This window comes from Drosophila subobscura, chromosome J (genome assembly GCF_008121235.1).
Source record: "Drosophila subobscura isolate 14011-0131.10 chromosome J, UCBerk_Dsub_1.0, whole genome shotgun sequence".
Lineage (NCBI taxonomy): Eukaryota > Metazoa > Arthropoda > Insecta > Diptera > Drosophilidae > Drosophila > Drosophila subobscura.
Window position 1 is genome coordinate 7517945 of NC_048532.1, and position 19986 is coordinate 7537930.

General features: G+C 45.1%; 5 protein-coding genes across 9 annotated transcripts; 3 read left to right on the forward strand and 2 right to left on the reverse strand.

Moving 5' to 3' along the window:
* Nucleotides 1–132: 132 nt before the first annotated feature.
* On the forward strand, nt 133–7269 carry LOC117895078. 2 transcript variants are annotated; one of them, XM_034802467.1, is made up of 2 exons: nt 133–155; nt 6644–7269. In XM_034802467.1, exon 2 carries the CDS (start codon nt 6685–6687, stop codon nt 6898–6900), a length of 216 nt encoding a protein of 71 aa, XP_034658358.1. In that variant the 5' UTR covers nt 133–155; nt 6644–6684; the 3' UTR covers nt 6901–7269. The 2 variants fall into 2 exon arrangements, with proteins under 2 accessions (XP_034658358.1, XP_034658357.1); XM_034802466.1 differs by lacking the exon at nt 133–155 and adding an exon at nt 4773–4972 and having other exon boundaries at nt 6644–7266.
* A 552-nt stretch (nt 7270–7821) lies between these two features.
* LOC117895076 lies at nt 7822–8715 on the forward strand. Its single transcript, XM_034802465.1, has 3 exons — nt 7822–7977; nt 8060–8200; nt 8262–8715. Exons 1-3 carry the CDS (start codon nt 7920–7922, stop codon nt 8540–8542), a joined length of 480 nt encoding a protein of 159 aa, XP_034658356.1. The 5' UTR covers nt 7822–7919; the 3' UTR covers nt 8543–8715.
* LOC117895073 (dimethyladenosine transferase 1, mitochondrial) lies at nt 8657–9737 on the reverse strand. Its single transcript, XM_034802462.1, has one exon. The coding sequence runs from the start codon at nt 9735–9737 to the stop codon at nt 8691–8693; it is 1047 nt and encodes a 348-aa protein (XP_034658353.1). The 3' UTR covers nt 8657–8690.
* A 66-nt stretch (nt 9738–9803) lies between these two features.
* Nucleotides 9804–10269, reverse strand: LOC117895079 (cytochrome c oxidase assembly factor 3, mitochondrial). The gene has a single exon (XM_034802469.1). The coding sequence runs from the start codon at nt 10190–10192 to the stop codon at nt 9926–9928; it is 267 nt and encodes an 88-aa protein (XP_034658360.1). The 5' UTR covers nt 10193–10269; the 3' UTR covers nt 9804–9925.
* Nucleotides 10270–11393: 1124 nt separating this feature from the next.
* Nucleotides 11394–19220, forward strand: LOC117895072 (F-box only protein 32). 4 transcript variants are annotated; one of them, XM_034802461.1, is made up of 5 exons: nt 11394–11495; nt 12465–12762; nt 17602–17903; nt 17966–18147; nt 18219–19220. In XM_034802461.1, the coding sequence occupies exons 2-5, from the start codon at nt 12656–12658 to the stop codon at nt 18693–18695; spliced, it is 1068 nt and encodes a 355-aa protein (XP_034658352.1). In that variant the 5' UTR covers nt 11394–11495; nt 12465–12655; the 3' UTR covers nt 18696–19220. The 4 variants fall into 4 exon arrangements, with proteins under 4 accessions (XP_034658352.1, XP_034658349.1, XP_034658351.1 ...); XM_034802458.1 differs by lacking the exon at nt 11394–11495 and adding an exon at nt 11615–11927; XM_034802460.1 differs by lacking the exon at nt 11394–11495 and adding an exon at nt 11615–11881.
* Nucleotides 19221–19986: the final 766 nt, after the last annotated feature.

A 19986-nucleotide genomic window follows, 5' to 3' on the forward strand; every position in this document is an offset into this window, starting at 1 on the left:
GCAAAAACTGTAAATATACCTCTCTAGCTAGTGCTGCAAAACCACGCGATAAGGGTCAGCATTGCTTCTCCGTTGAGAACAAAATTAATTTTAATTGAAATTTGAAGTTCTTGCATTATATTTGTGGTACTGCATTTAAAGGAACTAGAGCACTGGTAGGTGATAATCTTAACACAAACCAAATTTCCACTTCGCTTGCTCATGCATTTTCCAAGGGCATTTCAAGCTTCGACCCCCGAACCTGTCCCTTTTTCATGATTTGCTTGTTTGAATAGCTGGACAACATCAAAACAAACTGTTTAACAGTCAATAAGAAAGTAGATCAAAACACTCCACCGAGCAGCGGACCACAAATGAATATTTTAATTGCGAGCCGATAACGAGTTGAGTCAAAAAACACAAAAAGCAGCAATCTGGGAATTCCTATTCACCTACTCCTAAGCTTAGCCCTGGCCCCGTCCGTGGTCCAGCTGGCTGCTGGCAGTGGCAGTGGCAGGTTCTTCAGCATCGACCTTTGGCTGGCATTTTGCATTTTGTTGTTTTGTTTTCGCCAGTCTTGTCTCGTTTTGTTTTGTTGGCAAATTCGCATAATTAAAGTTTGTTTTGTGGCTTACTACGATTTGTCGCTGTGCCTTAATTCACGTCACTCATTTCGAATTCAAGCGCAGACCGGATCGTGAAAGTCAGCGGCGTCATACTGCCGGCGTCCGGACCAGTTCGACCAAAAAAACAAACAAATACTTCAATGGGTTTAACCCCCGAACATGGTTAGACCACGTCTAAGACCCCCGGCGAAAAAACAAAAGAATTTGCCAAATTAATTTAATCGCTGCATCCTCTTGTCGAATCCAATCCGAACAGAGCCGAACCGAGTCGAACCCATTCGATTCAAGCTGAAATGGAATGTAATTTAATCGCCTTACACTTTATTTCACTTCTGCTGCCCGCTAAGTGATTTTTGGCAGTGGAGCGTTCCAGTTTCCAGTCTCCCGTTTCCCCTTTCCTGTCTGCGGCGTGGGGGCAGCATTCGAGTAAATTGACCGTTTCAGCTATTTGCTACTGTGTGCGAAATAAATTAGCAAAATTCAGTCAAGCATTCATGCTTGGATATGTTGATTAGTCGAAATGGAAACACATCTTTAAAGTTCTGCCTACATCCTGCCATGTGTTTCCTTTGCCAATCTACGAATTTATTGTCAAATATTTACCCCACACAAAAAGCTGAATATTAAACAGCTGAACGCGTGCCAGTCACAGACTTGGCATAGATATCCACACATATTTCGGGTTATGCACACAGATCTCCATATGTCTCCATGTCTGCTCATTATGGATCGATCAGGGGTGTAGGCTTGTTAGTCACATGATTGGCATGCGGAAATTCCCCGAAATAAAACAGCCATTGCCATATTTGAATTTATTTGCCCAGCCAAAAATATCTTCGGCCCTTAATGCTTTCCTTTTGCCCGAGGGCTTTCGTCTGGCAGCCAGAGCGCACGTGCAAAAAGCTATAAATATTTCCATTACGATGGAGTACTCATTAGAAGGCCATTTATAACTACAAAAGTTCTCGGCCTCTTCATGGCTTTAATTTATTCTTTTTGGCTGTCTACTCTCGAGTGGAGTTTGGCAATTATAAACGTAAATTTTTCCGTTCCAAATTGATTCCCAAATGCTGCTAAATTGATTCCCAAATCAATCAACAACAAGTAGCTGCTGTGCTTCAGGTATTCCCCAGAAACAAAAAAAGGAAAAGAAATGTCTCTCTCTCCCTCTCTTTCGCTCACAGATCCAATAAATTAAATTGAGTCAAATTTGCATATTTTGAACACGCTGCCTTTTGTTTACCGTTTTGGGAGTGAAAACCCCCAAAAGCCAGGCAAATCCGCATACGCATACCGGGCCAGGTCTGGCGCCAAAGAAATTACCAACTATCCATCAAGCATCTAGCCAGCATCCCTCCCATCCCTCCCATCCATGTGCTAATCATCGTGAAGTGGAGTGGCGTGAAGATTTTATTACACTTTGCTGTCCAGCTACTGTCCAGACCGGTCTGGTCTGGGCTCGGTCTCAGTCCCTAGTAGAATTTCCCGCTCCGCTCCAATCGCAGTCAAAAATGAATTCCGAGTGTGGTAATTATGCAGGAATTTGCTTGATGCGACGACTGTCGCGTCTCCAAGTCGCCACAGTAAATTCTGCGAATCTGACACTTTTTATTGTATGACAAACTAGTATCATTTCATTCAAATTCGTTTACAGCCGGTCGCTCCACAGCGTTACTACCAAAACATGCCAAGAAACCCATAAAAACCCCTCGCGATTTGAATATTTTTGACAACTTAAAGAGTTTTTTCGAAACAAATAATAAAGGGGGAAAATTCTAGACAGAATCTTGAATGCTTTTTGAATTTTTCCACGCCACAATAATGGCAATAATCAGCTTTCAGCGGAACTCAAGTGTTTTTTGCAGCAATTATAAATGTTTCATTTATTCTGAAGTATTTTTAAGTATATTTAATATTTGCAACTATCTCGAAAATAGCTGGGGGAGAACTCTTAACTGCAAGGAAAATTTAATGGAGCGGATCTAGCTCAAGTGACTCTTCAGACTCAAGTCTCGTGTCTCACATGAAAGCAAAATTGGAATAATTTTACATTTTTAAGTCCTCTTCCTTCTCCAAAAGGTGAAGACTGCCTTTGAGCAGCTGCTTGTCAGCCGTCAATAAGGTTTAAGGCTGGAATAAACCCACAAAATGTAGTCCATTTCCATATAAATTCAAATATATACATATGTTTTGTTAACCCATAGCTGAATCCAGCTAAATCTAATGCGAATAAGTGAATACACGCACTCACCCATCCCTTGGAATATTCCTCTTAGAGCCGTACATTATCCCTGTGCAAGGTCCCAGGCAAAGTGAATGTCCCATGCTGGAATGATCACAGCTGATAGCTCATGCATAATGCAACGCACATCGGAGCAGAGCAATTAATCAGCAATTAATATTTCATAAATTGATCATTTATTGACTGAAGGCAGGGAATTACATGCTTTGGCTGCCCGGCTACCGTGTGGGATGGAGCCAGATACAAAAAAATATACAAAATTAATTGCTAATTATGCGTCGTGTCAAAACAACAAAACTAAGCCACATACATACACAATAAATTATCAATTTGTCTACGGGTCATAACCAGAATATCGAGAGGCAAAAACATAAGCCCATGGGACATACAGACAGTGGGGTTGTGGCTTGAACTGGGGATGGGGATGGGGATGGATTTGGCACGTAGGCCAAAAACAAAAAGGTATAAACACGACTCGTAATACTCGTACAATACTGAAAGCGAATAAACAATAAATCAGCCACAAATCGGTCGCTTCGAGTGGAATTTTTAGCATAGTTCATCGCATTCGACCTTAACGCGGGGTGCGGTGTGCGGTGTGGAGCGAGACCTGTGCCAAAACCGAAGAGAACGAAGAGCCCGGGCATAATTAATAAATTCCAGCGTGCGCCGCAGCGTGAGTTGAGGAGTCTCCTTCATCCAGTCCAGCAAACAAACAACAAATTGACGTCACACACACAGACGGGCCCTGGCCTGTTGCCTGTCGTCTCGGGGCTGGGGCTGGGGCTGGGACTGGCACTGGGACTGGTACTGCGATGGCATTCGGCCTTCCCTGGCAAGTGTGACATGGTGGAAACGGAAACGGGTTAAACGGGTACCAAGCAGCGTGTTCCCCCTTCAAACATCAGCAACAGCGCAGGCACTGGCACTGGCACTGGCACTGACTCTGTCTCTGGCCTTAATCAAAGGTGTTCTCTGCTCTCCCCAGAAGACACAAACCTATTCCCTGGCATGCAATAAAATCAAAATGGACACAGCCAACATTGTAATTCCGACTCGTTGCCATTAAGCGTTACGCCTCCTGGCGACCGGCGACAACTTGGCGTCAGCCCAAATGCTATAATGAGCCGCAATTCAATTCAGGTTCGACGACCTTCTGCGCTGCACTATCACAGATCGAAAGGGGAAAACTAGGAGTCATACAAATAGAAGCAAGACTGTACATTCTCTTTACCACAGATTTCAAGTGCCGATCCTCTCTTTTCGTTGAGTTCGTTACGATTAGTTACTCCAGCCGCAGTGCATCCAAATTTGGCCAGAGCTTTCAGCGGCATTTAGCTCTGATGGCAATGGAGCGATGAGTCGTGGATTGTACTGCCATTTTGATGCCCATTTATGAAGCCGCTGGGTAAACGCTGGTGGGCGGTCGCATTCCCACACCGCTTAGGGCACACCCCAGACTGAAATGGGAAAACCATTTGAAGATTTCAAGGGGCCGGATAATTAATAACGCAAAAGCTGCAAAAATAATGCAGAACAATGGGCCGATGGAGTGATGTGGCGATGATGAGGGGTAAAAGCATTTCGCTGGATAGCGCTCCAAATACGCAGAGTCGAGCGGAGGAGGGACGGAGGCCGAAAGATTTATGGCGTTCGTCCAACTTTGGAATATCCCAAGCCAAAGCCACAGAAATGCGACCGAAAGCCGAGCGAAAAGAAAACATGTGCTCCGCGAGAGAGCAAGCACCGTTGGAGAGCAACCACACGATCTTTCGCTCTCTCGCTGTGCCTCTCTCTTCTCTCGCTATCTGTCTACCTGCGACGCACCATAAATATGAGTCGCTGTGGCCAGGTAGCCTCAGTTCGTTTTTGAATACCACAACAGCAGCCCAAGTCTCTGAAAACTAAAAGCCTACCAAAAACTCAAACAAAAAACGCGTAAAAGCCAACACCAGTGAACGCCAAACGAGTGTTGAAAATAAACTCTAAATAAACTTTAAATAAACTTAAACAAAACCCAATTCTAAAATGCATTCGGAAACAGTTTGTGCCGCCCTCGCGCTGCTCGCCTGCCTCGCCCTCGTTGAAGCGGCCGTCTACAGCCAGCCCGCCATCTTTCATCCTGGTTAGTATTTGTGAAGGGGAGGAAGAGGAGGAGGAAAGTCCGCAGTCCGTTTACCAGCACTGTTTTGTAGCATCAAGTTGTTTTCGTTTTGTACATAATGCAAACTTATCTGATAAATGTGAAAAATTCCATTAGTTTTTATGCTCCTCGGATCTTGTTTATGAAGTTTTCTAATTAAGTTTTCAATTAATTCTTACCCCATAAACGACCTCTACCAGCCGTTGAGAAACAATAAAAAAGCAAAACAAAACAAAACATTGACAGGAGTTGTCAGGCGGGGGACTTCAGTGATTGATTTACGATACAAACAATGATGCAAACGATACAGGCGAGGTCTTACATTAGACACATTTGAGGTATCAGTGTCCTCCAGGCAAAAGATTTGACACCCATCCAGACGTACATATGTACATCACTTTGACGTCAGAATTGTCTGATGGAATTTTGTCGGGCATGTGATTTATGGCAACAACTAATCCAATCCAATATTTGGCAGCTTTCGTTGACGTCAACGTTTTTTGGGGGTATAAACAAAAGAAAACGATCGATCGATCGGTCGAACAACGCAAAAGCTGGACAAAAACAAAAGCCGAAATCAAACGAAATTTGTCATATTGTTTGGCCCCCTTTTCGGCAACAGATACAGATACAGATACAGATACAACAATAGAAACAGATAGAGAGAGATACAGATATATGTAGTTAGATACGCAGATATGGGTTTTGGGTTTTGGGTTTTTCGCATTTGCCAAAAATTAGCATAAGAAATGTGCTGATATTCGGTTATTATTCAAGAGATCATCGTGGCATCTCATTTGCATCGCTATGCGGATTTAAGTTAGAAAAATTATCACCAGAGTCGGATATGTTGTATTTTCATGTGGTGCTATCTATCCTCCGTCTGGGTCTGAAGTGAAGGTCGTGCGGCGGGAGTTTCTGGCATTTTGGTCCACAATCCACAATAAACAATACACGAATTCGCGAGAAATTAGCGCCAGGCCCAGTTTAAAAATAGGCGATGAGTTCACGCGAGCCCCTCCATTAATTGCACAATTGGGAATGGGAAAGAGAAGGAGACGGAGACGGAGAAGAAGTAAGAGGAGAATTGGTAAAATTAATGGCGAGTGCCATTAATCAAACTTATGTTTGTACCTTTCTATTTGGCAAATCAACAATTTCAGCCCCAGTGCCCAGCGGCCAGTTGTTATAAATAAAAGTTCGAGTGCGAGTGCGAGTGCGAGTACGAGTACGCTCCAGCATCATTGTCTGAGATTTAAAAATAATTATGCCCCAATCACGAATGGCCTGCGGCATGGCTGATGTATTTATAACCCACCAACTTCAGGCTCCAACTCCACTTCGTTGTGCCAATTTACTTGTCGAATGACTGTCAAGTTTGTGTCTTGAGTCTTACGTTCCGCAGACTCCTACACACTGTGGCACTCCATCCAGATTGCATTTAGATTCATGATTGGATGGGGGGAGCCGTATTTAAATTTGTGTAATCGGCATGCACCGAGATTTATAGGCACTTCCTCATAAACCGTAGCTGCGACAGCGCATAAATATTGTAAAATACAACAAAGAAGACCACTTCCGCTTTAAGTTTTAAGTTTTGCTTTTGCTTTTGCTAACCTTCCGCTTTTCTCCCTCTCTCTCTCTCTGTTGCAGCACATCCCGGCAAGTGCTACGACAAGTTCACCAGGCGAGCGATGCTGCCCGACAAGGAGTACAAGCCGAAGGGCATCTGCGCCAGCATGACGTGCAGCCTGGAGGCGCGGGAGATCAGCATCGAGACGTGCCCGTATGTCGAGGCACCCGGCTGCGAGGAGCTGCCCGCCGACGTCAACTGGAGCTACCCCAAGTGCTGTCCGCAGTTCAAGTGCGTTGACTTTAAGACCGGCAAGGAGTTTGTCGTCTCGCTGTAGATACCAAGCATGCAGCATGCCCCTGCCTATCAGTTGAAACTGAAACGTGATTTTACATGAAATGTATTCGTAGATTTTTAGTGTCTCTCTCTGTCTGTGTGTGTGTGTGTGTCTGCTTGATTTATGAGTGCGAATGATTCATCTACCTTTTTAATTTATTTATTGTAATTTGTACATAACCCCAAGCCCAACTCCTCCCCAAACCCCCTTGTCGGCATTGTCATGTTTTCATGTGTGAACAGAATTTTAGATGTTTTTTCGTTTTGATTTATTCAAAAGTCCCCTGTATGCGATATTTGCAATTATGACTAACTTTAAACATAAATTGTTTAGTTTTTAAGCTTAAGATAAAATAAAAAACGTACACATAAATATTTGTTTGCTCTTGGATCGCTGGGATCGGGGCAGTCATGTCCAAATTTGAACATTTTTCTGCTTGTTTGCGCTCTGTCCACACACACGACACACGAATTCCAGGCCCGCGTATTACGCGGACATCTGTTTTTGGACTGTGTCAACAAGACCCGACAGAGCAAATCTACTGAATCATCTGCGGCGTGCTTTCATTGGGTAAACATGGCACATTCCGGCACTTGAAACGCTCCAGAGGCGAGCACCAAATAAGAGCCAAGCAAAAGTTTATTGGCTCGGGGAGTAAGCTTCAATGGTTGTTGACTTTGCGACGCGCCTGTTGGGAATGTTTAATTTCCCAAGCGGAAATGCCAAGTGCATATATCTGCCAGTACGAAGTACACTAGTATCTTACAGCCCCTGCTTGATTGGGCAGCATAAAGACATTTTGGAAATGCTTAAATTTGCCGCCTCAATTTAATATCCAAACCCAACACTTAGTTCACACACTTTGGTATATTTCTGGTTTTAACAATTATCGCACGAAACATGGCAAAACATATATCGATATATCGGTCTACATTCCATCCCTATTGGGCGTTGCTACTTGTTGGAAATTATTATTATTTTGGAATTTGTGCATATAAATAGATTAAAAACAGCACACAATGCTCTCATACGCTCCTCTCATTGCACTGCTGCTAGTAGCAGTATTGGTTAACGAAGGTCTGTACACATCTGAATAACGCATAACAAGCAACCCGAGCCGAGCTCAGAGACGACTTAATAATGTGTTGTTTGTTGACAGGTGATGCCATTTGGTGCTACCGCTGCACCTCTGCCACGCCCGGCTGCGCCGAAAACTTCAACTGGCGTGGAATTGGCTTCCTGGGCGAGCAATGCCCGGAGCCCAACGACATCTGCGTTAAGGTGACGGAACGTCGCGGCTGTAAGTGGCTCCAATTCTCGGCAGAGGCTTCAAATTCATGTGGCTCTTCTTCGAATTTCAGCTAGGGAAACGATAACACGTGACTGCCTCAGTGCCCTCAGCTTCCGAACAGACATTCCCGCCGACAAATACGAAGGCTGCCGCCCGGCGGCAAAGGATGTGCGATTGGCCCACTACGTCAATCACACCATCAAGGAGCACGATGTCAAGCGGGACTTCTTCCCAGACACGACGTTCTGCTTCTGCTTCCTCGACCATCGCTGCAACGGCGCCAGTGGTCTGCAAATGTCCGCCGCCCTGGGCCTACTGGCCCTGGCCATAACGCTACTGCTCGGCCGCTAGGCCCTCGACTGTGCTGCGTAGTTGGTACCCAAAGTGCCTTAAGCCCAATTAACGAAAGTTCAAGTAGAGCTCGAATCTCGTCTAGCCACATTCCGTCCCCAATTTTTGTACAACTTTTTGTATTACTTGTGTCTGTTTACTCACCTAATTAAATACATTTTACAACATTATAAGCAGGCGTGAAATCGTTGTCTCCGGAAGGAGTTGCAGCGTCTTGAATCTTGGGCCCTCTGTAGTCGTAGCCCTCCACTTCGGGATGCTCTTTTATGTACTCGGCATAGGCATCGGCCAGGCGCAGGCACTGTGGCACGGACAACTCAAAGGAACGCAGCGTATCCCGAACATCGGCTCGCTGGAAGAGCGTTTGCGTGGCCTCCTCGCGGCCATCGGGCGGCAGGAGAGTTCCGTAGCCGCGGCGACAGTATTTCTGGCGCATGCTAAAGATGTGACGCATGACGCGCTCCACGAGCGAAAAGGGCAGCTGAGTCTTGGGCTGCTTCAGTGGCATGAGCTTGACCACGCCAACGTCTACTTGTGGCTTGGGAACGAACGCCTTGCCCGGTATTATGAACTTCATCACCGGCTCCGTCCAGATTTGGGACATTACCGAAAGCCGACAGCGCTGTTCGCTCCCCACCGGGGCGCAGATCCGTTCGGCCACCTCCTTCTGAAAGGTGAGCGTCATGCAGGTGTCGTTGCGACGGAAGGCGCCCCGGCGCGCGGCCAAGTCCGCGTACCAGTTGATTAGCAGACGCGTGGAGATGGAAAACGGAAGGTTGCCGATGAGATGGATGCGCTGCGTGATGTCCGGAATATGCTGTTCGATGTTGAAGCGCAGAATGTCGTCGTAGTAGATGTCCACCTGCATGTCGAGCGGGCTGGCACATTCGCGCAGCAGCTGCAGGGTTTCGCCAAATCGCCGATCCTTTTCAACCAGGATCAGCCGTTGGGGCTGACGACGCAGTATGGAACGAGTGATGCCGCCTGGCCCCGGTCCGACCTCCAGCACAATGTCGCGCGGATCAATGCGTCCCGCCGACTTCACGATCTTGTCTGTGAGTCGCTCGTCCATCAGAAAGTTCTGACTGAGCTGCTTCATGGCCTGCAGCTTGTAAAGCTTCACCAGCTCCCGGATGGTGGGCAGCGGGGGCAGCCGCATGCCACTGTTCAAAACGCGTGCCGTGGCCTGAGACATCTTTACGAGGAAACACATTAGTTGGATACTGATCGCACTGCTCGTGGCGTGATGTATGCTACTTACATTGTTGTGCAACGATTTCAACGGTTTCTCCCAGTGTCTGTGTGTGTGTGTTATTGTGTGTTGGTAAAATGAAACAAAACGCTTACGGACTAAATAATTAACAGTGTTTGGGGGGGCGACTTTTAGTTGGTGTTGACCTTCTTGGGCTCCTCAAAGTCGTCCAGGAATTTCTCCTGCTGCACCGAGAATATGGAGTAGCCGTAGATGGCGACAACGGAAAGTCCCAGGGCGCCGGCAGTCAATAAATTGTTGCGGCGCACACGCTTCAACTTCTGCACGCGGTCCAGGTTCTGCTCCTCGATCAGTTTCATGAACTGCAGCTGAGCCCTGTCCAATTTTGGTGCGTTTTCTCCGTACTTGATCTTAGGTTCCTGCTCAGAAGCCGACATTATTTACGTTTCAAAGTGAATACAAATTTCTTTGCACTTTTTGCCTGGTCGAAAATTATGAAATCTAGTGTGACCGGAAATATACCCACATAAACTTTTTCATTTTCAAAATATACCGTAAAATATATACCGATGAAAAATAATAAATTTATTTTAAATAAAAACGTAACAAAACTATATTATTTCTTTTTGGATATAATTTCTTTCCTTTCTGCGTAGTCCTTAAAATAAAAACATTATTTTTCTTTATATTCACCCTCTTCACGCCGTTTTTGTTCTGGTTAGAACTTTTCACAACCATTTTTCTCTCTTAAATTTTGTCCTTTATGTATATAATAGATTATATTATAGAACAAATTTGCGTATGAAAATCCATTTTTAATGTGCCTTTTTATTCAAGTCACTGTAGAAAACATTATTCCACCATTAAAGTAAACTTTGACTAGACTTCACATCTGTGCAACCAACACAAATATATCGAGGCATTGCACTGTAGGGGAATACGCACTAGGAAATTATCAATTTGACGTTTTCCAACACTTATCGAAGATCAGGTGCTAGCGAGCCAAAATCAGGCTTGGCTTCTAAATCGTCTGAAATAAGAGTTTCGTTCCTCTAATTATATTGAAAAGGGTACCCGATAATCATTGTCACAATATGGATATATTTAAGAGTGAACACTATTACTTCGTCCTCATAACGAATCCCACTGGAAACCGCAGGATTCGGGTGTCCTTAAATAAAGAAAGTTTTCGTTTTAGAGATTTGGCCGCAAAAGGTAATTAAGGAATTTCACATTCTCAACACCACAACTACATCCATGAATGTTTTCTTTTTTAAACCTACAGCTAATAGTTTTGGCATCGAGGGCGAATTTCTGTTCAGTTATGAAGACAATGCACGACTCGTAGACCCTGGCGCCGTAGCCTATTCGCTGCAGAGAAACCATACCATCATAGTCTCTAAATCTCCTGTGCTTACGCAGACAAAGGAGAGCTCCATCGAACTTGCAACTGTGCCAAACTAATATTATGGGCTAATTTCCGATATTAATTACAATAAATGGGAAGCAGCTAAAGTTATTTCCCCATTGTCAAATAATTCTTTACAATTTTACATTGTTTTTCATCGGCAGCAGAATTACAAAACAGCTGACTGCGTATTGTCTGGTCACACTCTGCCGCCAACGAAGTCAAAAATCGCTAAAAAATAAGTTTATCCAAGTTTAATAATCTTATGAGCAGTTCGAGATGTATTTTCTATTGAAAATGAATGGAAAAGAACAGTCCCAGCTGACTGTCAGGTAACAGCATTTCCCCCAAAGCACTCTGACGGTGCGCCACACCGCGCAGCCGTTAGTTACAACTACATACATCGAAAGCTGCTATTTAGTTTTCCTCCCATTTCGTGCAACGAGCTGCCGCCAGTTCACTTTTGTTGGTGGGCTCGAGTGAAACGCGAAACGTGCTGAGTTTTTCGAAGCAATTTGTGGGGCAGGCAGCAGACAAGACGCGTTCCAGGCCTTGTCAATTCTGTTGTGCAGAGTGCTATTATTTTACAAATAGCCAGCCAGTGGGGCTGGGCTCCAATACTGCCACAGAGGCCTAGGCAATCTCAGATTGGGAGCAAAAGCGAAATCAATTACGCGCTATTACCAGCAGTCGAGTCAGGAGGTAATTGCGCCTCAAAGTGCGTACTGGCTGCGGGGAAAACTTCCTTTTCCCCTCAACTAAAAGTTCCATATTGTGATGTGCAATGAAAAGACTGCTAAAATGTGGGCAAGCCGTGAAGATGGATTTTAAAAATGCGGAAATGAAAGTAAAATTTGGTTGCGTGTTTTGAAACTACACATGTTCATACATACATATGTATGTACATACATATGTACTCTGAAAATCTCATACCCCTAAACACAATAACAACAAAGCAAAGGCAAAACAAACGCGTAATAATGCAGAAATCAGCTGTGTACCCACGGACGAAGACAGAGATAGCAACAGCAAAACACACTCCACTTGAGCGCCCAACAGCCCCACGCTTGCCCCCCCTTCATCAACGACAGACCCAACAGCTGGTCGCACTCTCTCGCTCTCTCGCTCGCTATTTGGTTTGCTTTTTCCGCCCGTTTGTTTTGTTTTGTTTTTTATATTACACACTTTGTGCGAGAGACTGGAAGACCTTTTGAATACCCTGGAGAAACCTTTTACTGTTATTATTTTATGAAATATTGCCTGGAATCGATATCATTTAATTGTGAAATTCAACTTTGCAGCAAATCCAAACGCGTTTCGTTAACCGCCGTCCGATTAATCGTAACGAAAACAATACAAATCTACACAGGCGCATAAGCAGTGGAAGTGAAGCAATAAAGCAGCTTTAGGCGCAGCTACTCCAGCGCAGTCCAGCAATTAGTGCAGCTATCAAATCAACAAAGAAACTCCGAATCCCAGACAAGTCGCAGAGATGGCGTTCATTTCGAAAGACTTCCGATCACCTGGAGAGGCCTGGGTGAAAACCGACGAGGGCTGGGAGCGCCTAAAGGTGCTCGAGTGCGGCGGCAAACGCAAGCGGTAAGTCCATTCAGATTTTGACAATGGATCTCTTGGGGGGACTGTTGACATCCATTCCACTTGTGAAACATACGCAACACAATCGACCATTCGTAAACGTTTCACTATTATCTCTCGATAATGGAGCAATAATACCTTATCTCGTGTATCATTTCACTGCAAATAAATAAGTGTGAGAATTAATACCTTATATGGACATACAGAAATCTCTAATCAGGGAGAGAGATGGCAAGCTCGAGGAACCAGCAAAACCCTTGACCAAATTATAGTTTCGGTTGGGCTTTCCAAAGAGTACTTTGAAATGAGATCCTGGCAATGGCCTACTTCTAGAACATTTATATACATTTCTTATCGGTGAAATTTGCCAATGACTTTGGGTATAGTATTAGTAATACCTTGAACCCATTGTGGCCAAATATGCTTAGCCTATGAATGTTTTTGAATGTCTTTCCGCATTCCCTTTCAACCTCATTTCTCTACACAGTGTAGCTAAGTTTTTCTTCATCGCATTGAGCAAGGCTTACCAGTCGATTGTATGTGGCATTGTTTGAGCTGCTATTCAATACCGAAATATTTAAATCATTCGGTTTAATGGACCCGTGTGCATTGATTGGGTCCATTGCCCACTCGCGCCATTGGAAGCAGTTGCCCAAAGCAAAGCCACGGATAATTGTTGCGGCCCAAAAGCAACGCAGACCACTTCCCCCTTGGCTGTAGTAGTAGTTGGTAAATGCCCATGAAAATTGAGAAATCTACCAAGCCATGTGTATATGCCTCTCTATCGTTGTGATTTATATGATACGAGTAATGGATCTTGATTTCCACACCGCACCCTTGAGTGCGTACTCGTGCCCACTTCTGGTCTAGACTCTAGAGATTGTCCATTGGCTGAGTCACAGCCAAATGACTGTGAAAGCAGCAACTAATGTCCGGCTACTGCTAGATGCAACTGATATTTCCAGCGAGTCGTACAGTGCATATCTCTGCCACCATTGATCGATTGCTCATTTGATTGATTGCCACTCTTTGCTCTGTCGGCAAGTGGTGCAAAAAGTGTTGTCAAATGCAAAGAGCAGGGTTTTATGGGAAGTACATCCTGCTTGGCTGTTCAATAGTATTTTCTCCTAATGCGTATTATTTTAAAATCGCATTACTTATTATCACAGCGAGGAATCGATTAGAGAGGGGGCTGGTGGAAAGAGCGTGGCAGAACCTTGAGCTTTTGGGTGGCGCACCCTCTCTCGCTTTCGCCTAAACTTGACCGACTTTCACGCCTACCCACGTCTACACGTGCATGTTCAGGGGGGTGTCATTCGGGTATTGGAGTTGCCAAGGCTGCCAGTAGTCCTGCGTTCTGCCATATATATAAATATGTACGTACATACATATGTATGTATGTACTACCCGCACTCTTATGCACTTCAAATGTATATGTATTTTTTCCCACCTTTTGTTCTGCTTTGCTTCTAATTTTGGAAGTCATTCGAGTTTCTTGAAACTACATACATATAGAACTACATACTACATGTGTATGTGTGTGTATGCCCCTAGAAGAACTTGAGTGGCGCTGCTGCTACTTCCGCATTTTCCCCCATTTACCAGCACTGTCGAGAGTGTGCCAAAAATAGTTTCACCCACAGCCGCCTTTGGGTTCGATGCGTTCTTTATGATTTGTCACAAATGCACTCCAAATCTCTGACATTTTCCGCATGTGCGTGTGTGCTGCTGTTTCTGTTTCTAGTTCTGATTTTGTCTTATTTTCTCACGTCCAACTGGACGCTTATCTCAACGGCTGGGAGGTCAAATCCCGTTTGGGGTTTCATAAAGCTCTAATCAGCTTGTGCTCTTTTCTACGTGGATGCTTGAAGGCAAGGCTGGTGCGCAACAGGCCGCTGGTCGCGGGCTCTCGCACTGATTGGGTTGTGGAACGCATTGTGTCCGTGCTGGATTCCATTTGCTCATCGATAGTGCGGTATTGGGAAGTGGAGCTTGACCATGGCTTGCACACGTAAGACGGATAGGCGAGTGCGTTTTCCCACAAGCTCAAAGCATTCCCAGGTAAAAAAGAGATCTCAATATTTTGTGAGCGTTTCATAACCGTGTTAAGCACTCGTCTCGGGCATTACTCAACGCCTTTCTTTCTTTCCTTCTTTCTTTTGTGTCTTTCTTTTTGGCCAATTAAAAATGCAATGCTCAATGCACGGCACTGGCACTGGCACTGGCACTGAGCTGAACCCATTAGATAATGCCTGAAAATATAATAATTAGAAATTCCAAATTGCCTGTAAAAGCAAATCCAAAGTGCCTACGCGGACGTGCCAACTCGGACCCACTTTCACTGCACTGCACTCTTCGTTGAACATCTGCGAACAGATCATCGAAATGGATCGGATCGGAACGCCTTTGCTCTTGTTCGCCTTTCGATCGGCTTTGCTTTACTTTTCTTTTGGTTTCTGTTTATTTTTCATACTTTTTACACATTCGTGAGGGTGAACAGATCGACATTAGGCATCATTTTTCACTGGTTTTTTATATACCAGAGTGTATATTTATGTACTTGTCTTTATTTATTTACATAGCTGATTCATGGACTTGAACTTGAGTGCATAATAAATGCCAGAGAACTTTCACTCCATAAATCGATTTGTATGCTAGTTTTAGCATAGATGCAAGTGCCAACCACATCTACTTCTCCATTGAGAGTTCCACAGAATTATCTAATTTTGCAACCAAAAGTTTCCATTCAATTCCCAATGGGCACTCTGCTGCATCTATGTGTGTATCTCTCTCTGTGATCTGTGATCTCTCCGAATTCTTCTAAATTTAGATGCAAAGTTGAGCACAGCTCACTGTGCTCTCTCCTTCCTCTGCTGGCTGTTGTTCAGCTCCATTCCCAATTATTTATGTCGAAAAAGGTCACAAACTTAAATATAGACAAAAAGCGATTTGCCTGTCAGGGCCCTGCTGCTGCTGCTGCTGCTGCTGCACTTCTTTTCATTTGTTTAATTCGCTTGGAGAAAAGGTAAACGAACGCTCGATGGTGACGTCGTTGAGTGATTTATATGAATCACGTGGTCGACGGCCCCAGCCGGCGCGGCACGGTCTGATGCCTGAGGACTGACTCTTGTACATACATACATATGTGCCCCGTGGGCTGGTCCGGAGTCAGAGGCAGAGTTGGAGTCACTGGCTGGCTGCACAGCTCCAATACCAGCCAAGACCAGCAATTTCATTGTTTCGCCCGCTATTTTTATACGAATCCGCAGATAATTGCGCGTTTATCTAAACACTGCAACTGCGACTGTCAGTCCCGAACAAAAAAAAATAAAAAAAAAAAAAAAGACACACACTCTGATTGCAATAATAAAATTGAGGTCTAGGCGTGCCATTTCTTTGTCTGCGATTACGAACCCAATACGAACTTTCCATTTGAGTGTTTCTGGTGTCAAATCTGCAGGGTAAGGCTCAAGTTTATGGGAATCTCATTTACATGTTGGTTCCTATTACAAATTTAATAGAATATTCCCTGTGGATAGGCACACATTAGGTGGAAATTGTAAATCTATAAAGATTGGAAAGTAATGCAAACCAAGAGTAAGTCCAAAACATTTGTACATATGTACATTCCTCGGAGATAAATATGTACATACATTTGTGCATACTCGTATGTGAGTGATTTGGCCAATAAAAGCGTTGACCTACTTGCTACGCCAGGGTCCAGGGCAGGCGGCAGGCGCTCGACTCCCTCGGCGTGGGCCAAAAGCTTTCGCCAGTTTCGTTCTACTTTCGTCTACTTTTCTTTGACTGTGTTGTGTCCCTGTCCCTGTCTCTGTACCGTTGCCCCCCCTGAGCACTTTTCCAACACTGCGCATCTCCGGTTGCCATGCTTTGGCTTTGTGGTCCGTCCAGTGGGACTTTCGAGTGGATTACAACTGATTACGCAGCGTGCCTAATTCCAGCTGCAGTCCACAGCTGATGCAGAATTTAATTTACTCTCCACAGCAAGGACACCAGCGAGGCAGCGAGTCACCCAGTAACCGATTCGAGCTGTGGATCGATGCGCCTTGACCATTTATGGTGCCACCGTCCGACGAGGACGTGTCGTGGCCTGTCATGTCCTGTCCTTGGTAGCCACACAAAATTGTTTTTGATTTCCCACCAAACTGGGTCAGAGTTTCAGCTGGTCCCTGCCACAGCTGCACTTTGTCTAATTGAAGCTCTCCCCACCCCGATAATTGACTGGTAATTACAAACTTTCTTATCGCTGGTTTTTATTCGTTGGCAAAACTTCAACTTGGTTAAATTTCAAGGCCGAATCGATATCGGAATGAAAGTTCATTCAATGCTTTATCTACAGAGTAGGTGGGTTCAATATAAATTTGTATTTAGTCAAAGAAACAGATACATTTTCATGTTCAAAACCAATTCCCGCCCCCCATTTATCTCTTACATTTCCTTCTGCAATATACATAATTATCCTCCAAAACGAATGTACAAATCCCACAAATTATGCGACCCCCAGCAGTTGTAAATTTCGTTTAAAACTTGACACACGGCTGGGGGTTTCCTCTTTGCCGATTTAATAACCGGGCCGACTAAGTGAATCGACACATCGAATCGTTGCTGGGAAACGGCGCCAGCTTCCGCCTCTTGAAAAGCGTCTAACGCGTGTAAAGCACCAAAAGAAAACAGACAAAAAAGACCAAAAACAAATCCAAAGCAACTGGCCAAACCGGTTGTCCTCGGACAGAGACATGGCGCAGGGGACAGCGACAGACACAGCCACGAACACTTCCGAAATGTTGCATTGACAATGGACAATGGATTATCTTGTTGCAGGCACAACTCGGAGGGTAGCAGCTACCAGATGCTGGCCAGCGACAGCCAGGATGAGGAGGAGGAGGGTGCCATCATGCCACCGCATTATCACATCACGATCCGCTGCACGCGGGAGATCGCCGGCTTCAACGGACTGAGCGAGGCGGTGAAGCGCCTTGACTTCCGGCGATCGGTGCGAGATCGCAAGCGCTTCCACTACATCTGTGCGTTCCTGCTGCTGGTCTCCAACAAGGGCATCGCCAGTCTGCCGGGCAGTGCGCAGCGACAGCTGCTCCAAATGGTCGAGGAGGTGGCCTCGCATGGTGAGTCCTCCATGGATGATTCGTGCGCTATTCGTCCTAATCCTCGCTCCTCTCTTTCGCAGTCAATGATAGTCAGCAGCATCCGAATGTGCTGCGTGGGCTAGCGCTGAAGCTTGAGCAGATTGTCAACCAGGAGAACCAGAAGTGCTGGGGCAAGCCGTTGGGCAGCACCTACCTCTGGAAGGAGCACATGGCCACGATCAAGCGCATCCAGCGCGTGGCCAGCCAGATCGAGATACGAGAGGTGAGAGCGAGCGACGATCTTTCCATGCAAACTATTTTTCATCTCTTTTTCCCTTCGTGTAACCTTTGCAGCCCGATCCAAAGGCCAAGCCCAAGCTGCACGAGCTGCCGGAGGAGTGCGTGCGAGAGATTATTTTGTGCATCGCCGATCATCGGGATCTGGAGTCGGCCGCCAAGGCCTGGGACACCATGGCCAAGCTGGTGTCGGAGCAGCGCATCTGGCGCGAGCTGACGCGCTTCCACTTCAATCAGCGGCAGATCCACACCATCCTGGACCTGGACAAGTTCAAGCAGATGGGCGAGATCAAAGACTGGAAGCAGATCTACCACCAGCTGCGACGCACGTATGGCGTCAACGATGACTACCAGTTCGCCGAGGTGCTGGCCCTGTGCCGCTCCTGCTGCTGCCTCTTCTGGCCCTCCGACGGACATCCCTGCATTGTCGACCAGAGCCCAGACTACAAGCAGCGCCTGGAGGAGGCGGGCGGACAGCTGGCTCTAGCCCAGCCCGTGCCTCCGGCACAGTTCTTAAAGTATTTCTCATTGTAAGCGACATTGTAAGCGGGTTGGGTACGAGTATATGCGGTGCAGTTTCGGGTGCGTATGAGCACTGACCAAGGGAGAGAGAGTAAGAGATAGCAGGCGATATTTTTATGGAGAGCAATCGATAGTTGTACTGGAACCCCCCATATGAAAGTGTTTATGTGCGTGTTAAAGTTTTAATCCTGGACAAAGGAGGAGGAGGAGAAGGAGCAGCGAAAAGAAAGCAGAACGTGATACAGAAAATCCCTAATCTAAAACTACCTACAGCCTCGTTTCGAGACAGCTCCCCTCAACAGTCATTATCGTGGAGAGACAGTCCCAGTGTGATCAGTGTTCAATGATCCTGTGATCTAGGATCGGGAAGTGCTATAAAGTAGAACTTCTTTCTATGACAAATGGCCAAATGAACTGCCACAAACACGACAGCTACAGCGAGAGCGACAGCGATTATATTTTCAAAATGGAATGAAGCCAAGCCAAGAAGCGAGTACTAAATATTGAGAGACTATTTTTTAAATAGCAGTACGCAAGCGTACGTTGCTATAAATCTGTTCATTTTAAGCCAGCGAAATACACATTTTCGTATGCAATTTTGATCAATCTATTTTAGGGTTTAAGTGTAGTTTCTTTTAACAGCTGCTTTTGGTGCTAAATCTTGTTATAAGTTGCAATCAAATCCAAATCAAATCGAATCGAATCAGCCTGCCCAAACCAATTCAATCCAATTCGTTACGACTTGTAGAGAGTTCCCCGCGCGTTGAGGAACTAGAGGAGAAGGAAAAAAAAACCATGTGATGTTGCAAGGAAGCAAAGCTAGAAACGAATACACCTACCTAAACGATAACAACAAAAAAACAAACAAATCTCCAAGCGATATGCCGTCAGCAATGCTATACGTACATACATTAACATTAACATATACATATACAAATATATATAGAGACATACATACATATATATAAATATTAGAGATCCTCGCCAGCTAAGTGTAAGAAGTCTCAGATCAGCATGTAGAAAATCCCTAAGAGAAAGTAAAAGAACAATTGTTAGCCCTCCCAGTCAACACACCGCTCTCCCTGAGCAGCAACGAATAATGTTGATTGTGTACTATATGTAGATACAGCCAGGCCCCCAATCCAGGCGTGAGTGTGTGTTGTTCCGATGTCCCCGATTATCTATTATTACTATTACCAGTGTAAGTACGAAAGTTTTAGCATTCTAATGCTTTTGTTTGCCACCATTTCTGTGGGCAAAACAAATCTCTTATTTTACGTTATAAAATAAAGTCTAAACTATC

Excerpts from the sequence above, each read along its gene's own strand:
- LOC117895079 (XM_034802469.1), bottom strand. The coding sequence starts at position 10,192 with ATGTCGGCTTCTGAGCAGGAACCTAAGATCAAGTACGGAGAAAACGCA.
- LOC117895078 (XM_034802466.1), top strand. The coding sequence starts at position 4,876 with ATGCATTCGGAAACAGTTTGTGCCGCCCTCGCGCTGCTCGCCTGCCTC. Across the intron at positions 4,973-6,643 it reads GCCCGCCATCTTTCATCCTG|CACATCCCGGCAAGTGCTAC; the intron begins GTTAGTATTTGT and ends TCTCTGTTGCAG.
- LOC117895072 (XM_034802461.1), top strand. The coding sequence starts at position 12,656 with ATGGCGTTCATTTCGAAAGACTTCCGATCACCTGGAGAGGCCTGGGTG. Across the intron at positions 17,904-17,965 it reads CGAGGAGGTGGCCTCGCATG|TCAATGATAGTCAGCAGCAT; the intron begins GTGAGTCCTCCA and ends TCTCTTTCGCAG. Across the intron at positions 18,148-18,218 it reads GCCAGATCGAGATACGAGAG|CCCGATCCAAAGGCCAAGCC; the intron begins GTGAGAGCGAGC and ends TAACCTTTGCAG.
- LOC117895076 (XM_034802465.1), top strand. The coding sequence starts at position 7,920 with ATGCTCTCATACGCTCCTCTCATTGCACTGCTGCTAGTAGCAGTATTG. Across the intron at positions 7,978-8,059 it reads AGCAGTATTGGTTAACGAAG|GTGATGCCATTTGGTGCTAC; the intron begins GTCTGTACACAT and ends GTTTGTTGACAG. Across the intron at positions 8,201-8,261 it reads GGTGACGGAACGTCGCGGCT|CTAGGGAAACGATAACACGT; the intron begins GTAAGTGGCTCC and ends TTCGAATTTCAG.
- LOC117895073 (XM_034802462.1), bottom strand. The coding sequence starts at position 9,737 with ATGTCTCAGGCCACGGCACGCGTTTTGAACAGTGGCATGCGGCTGCCC.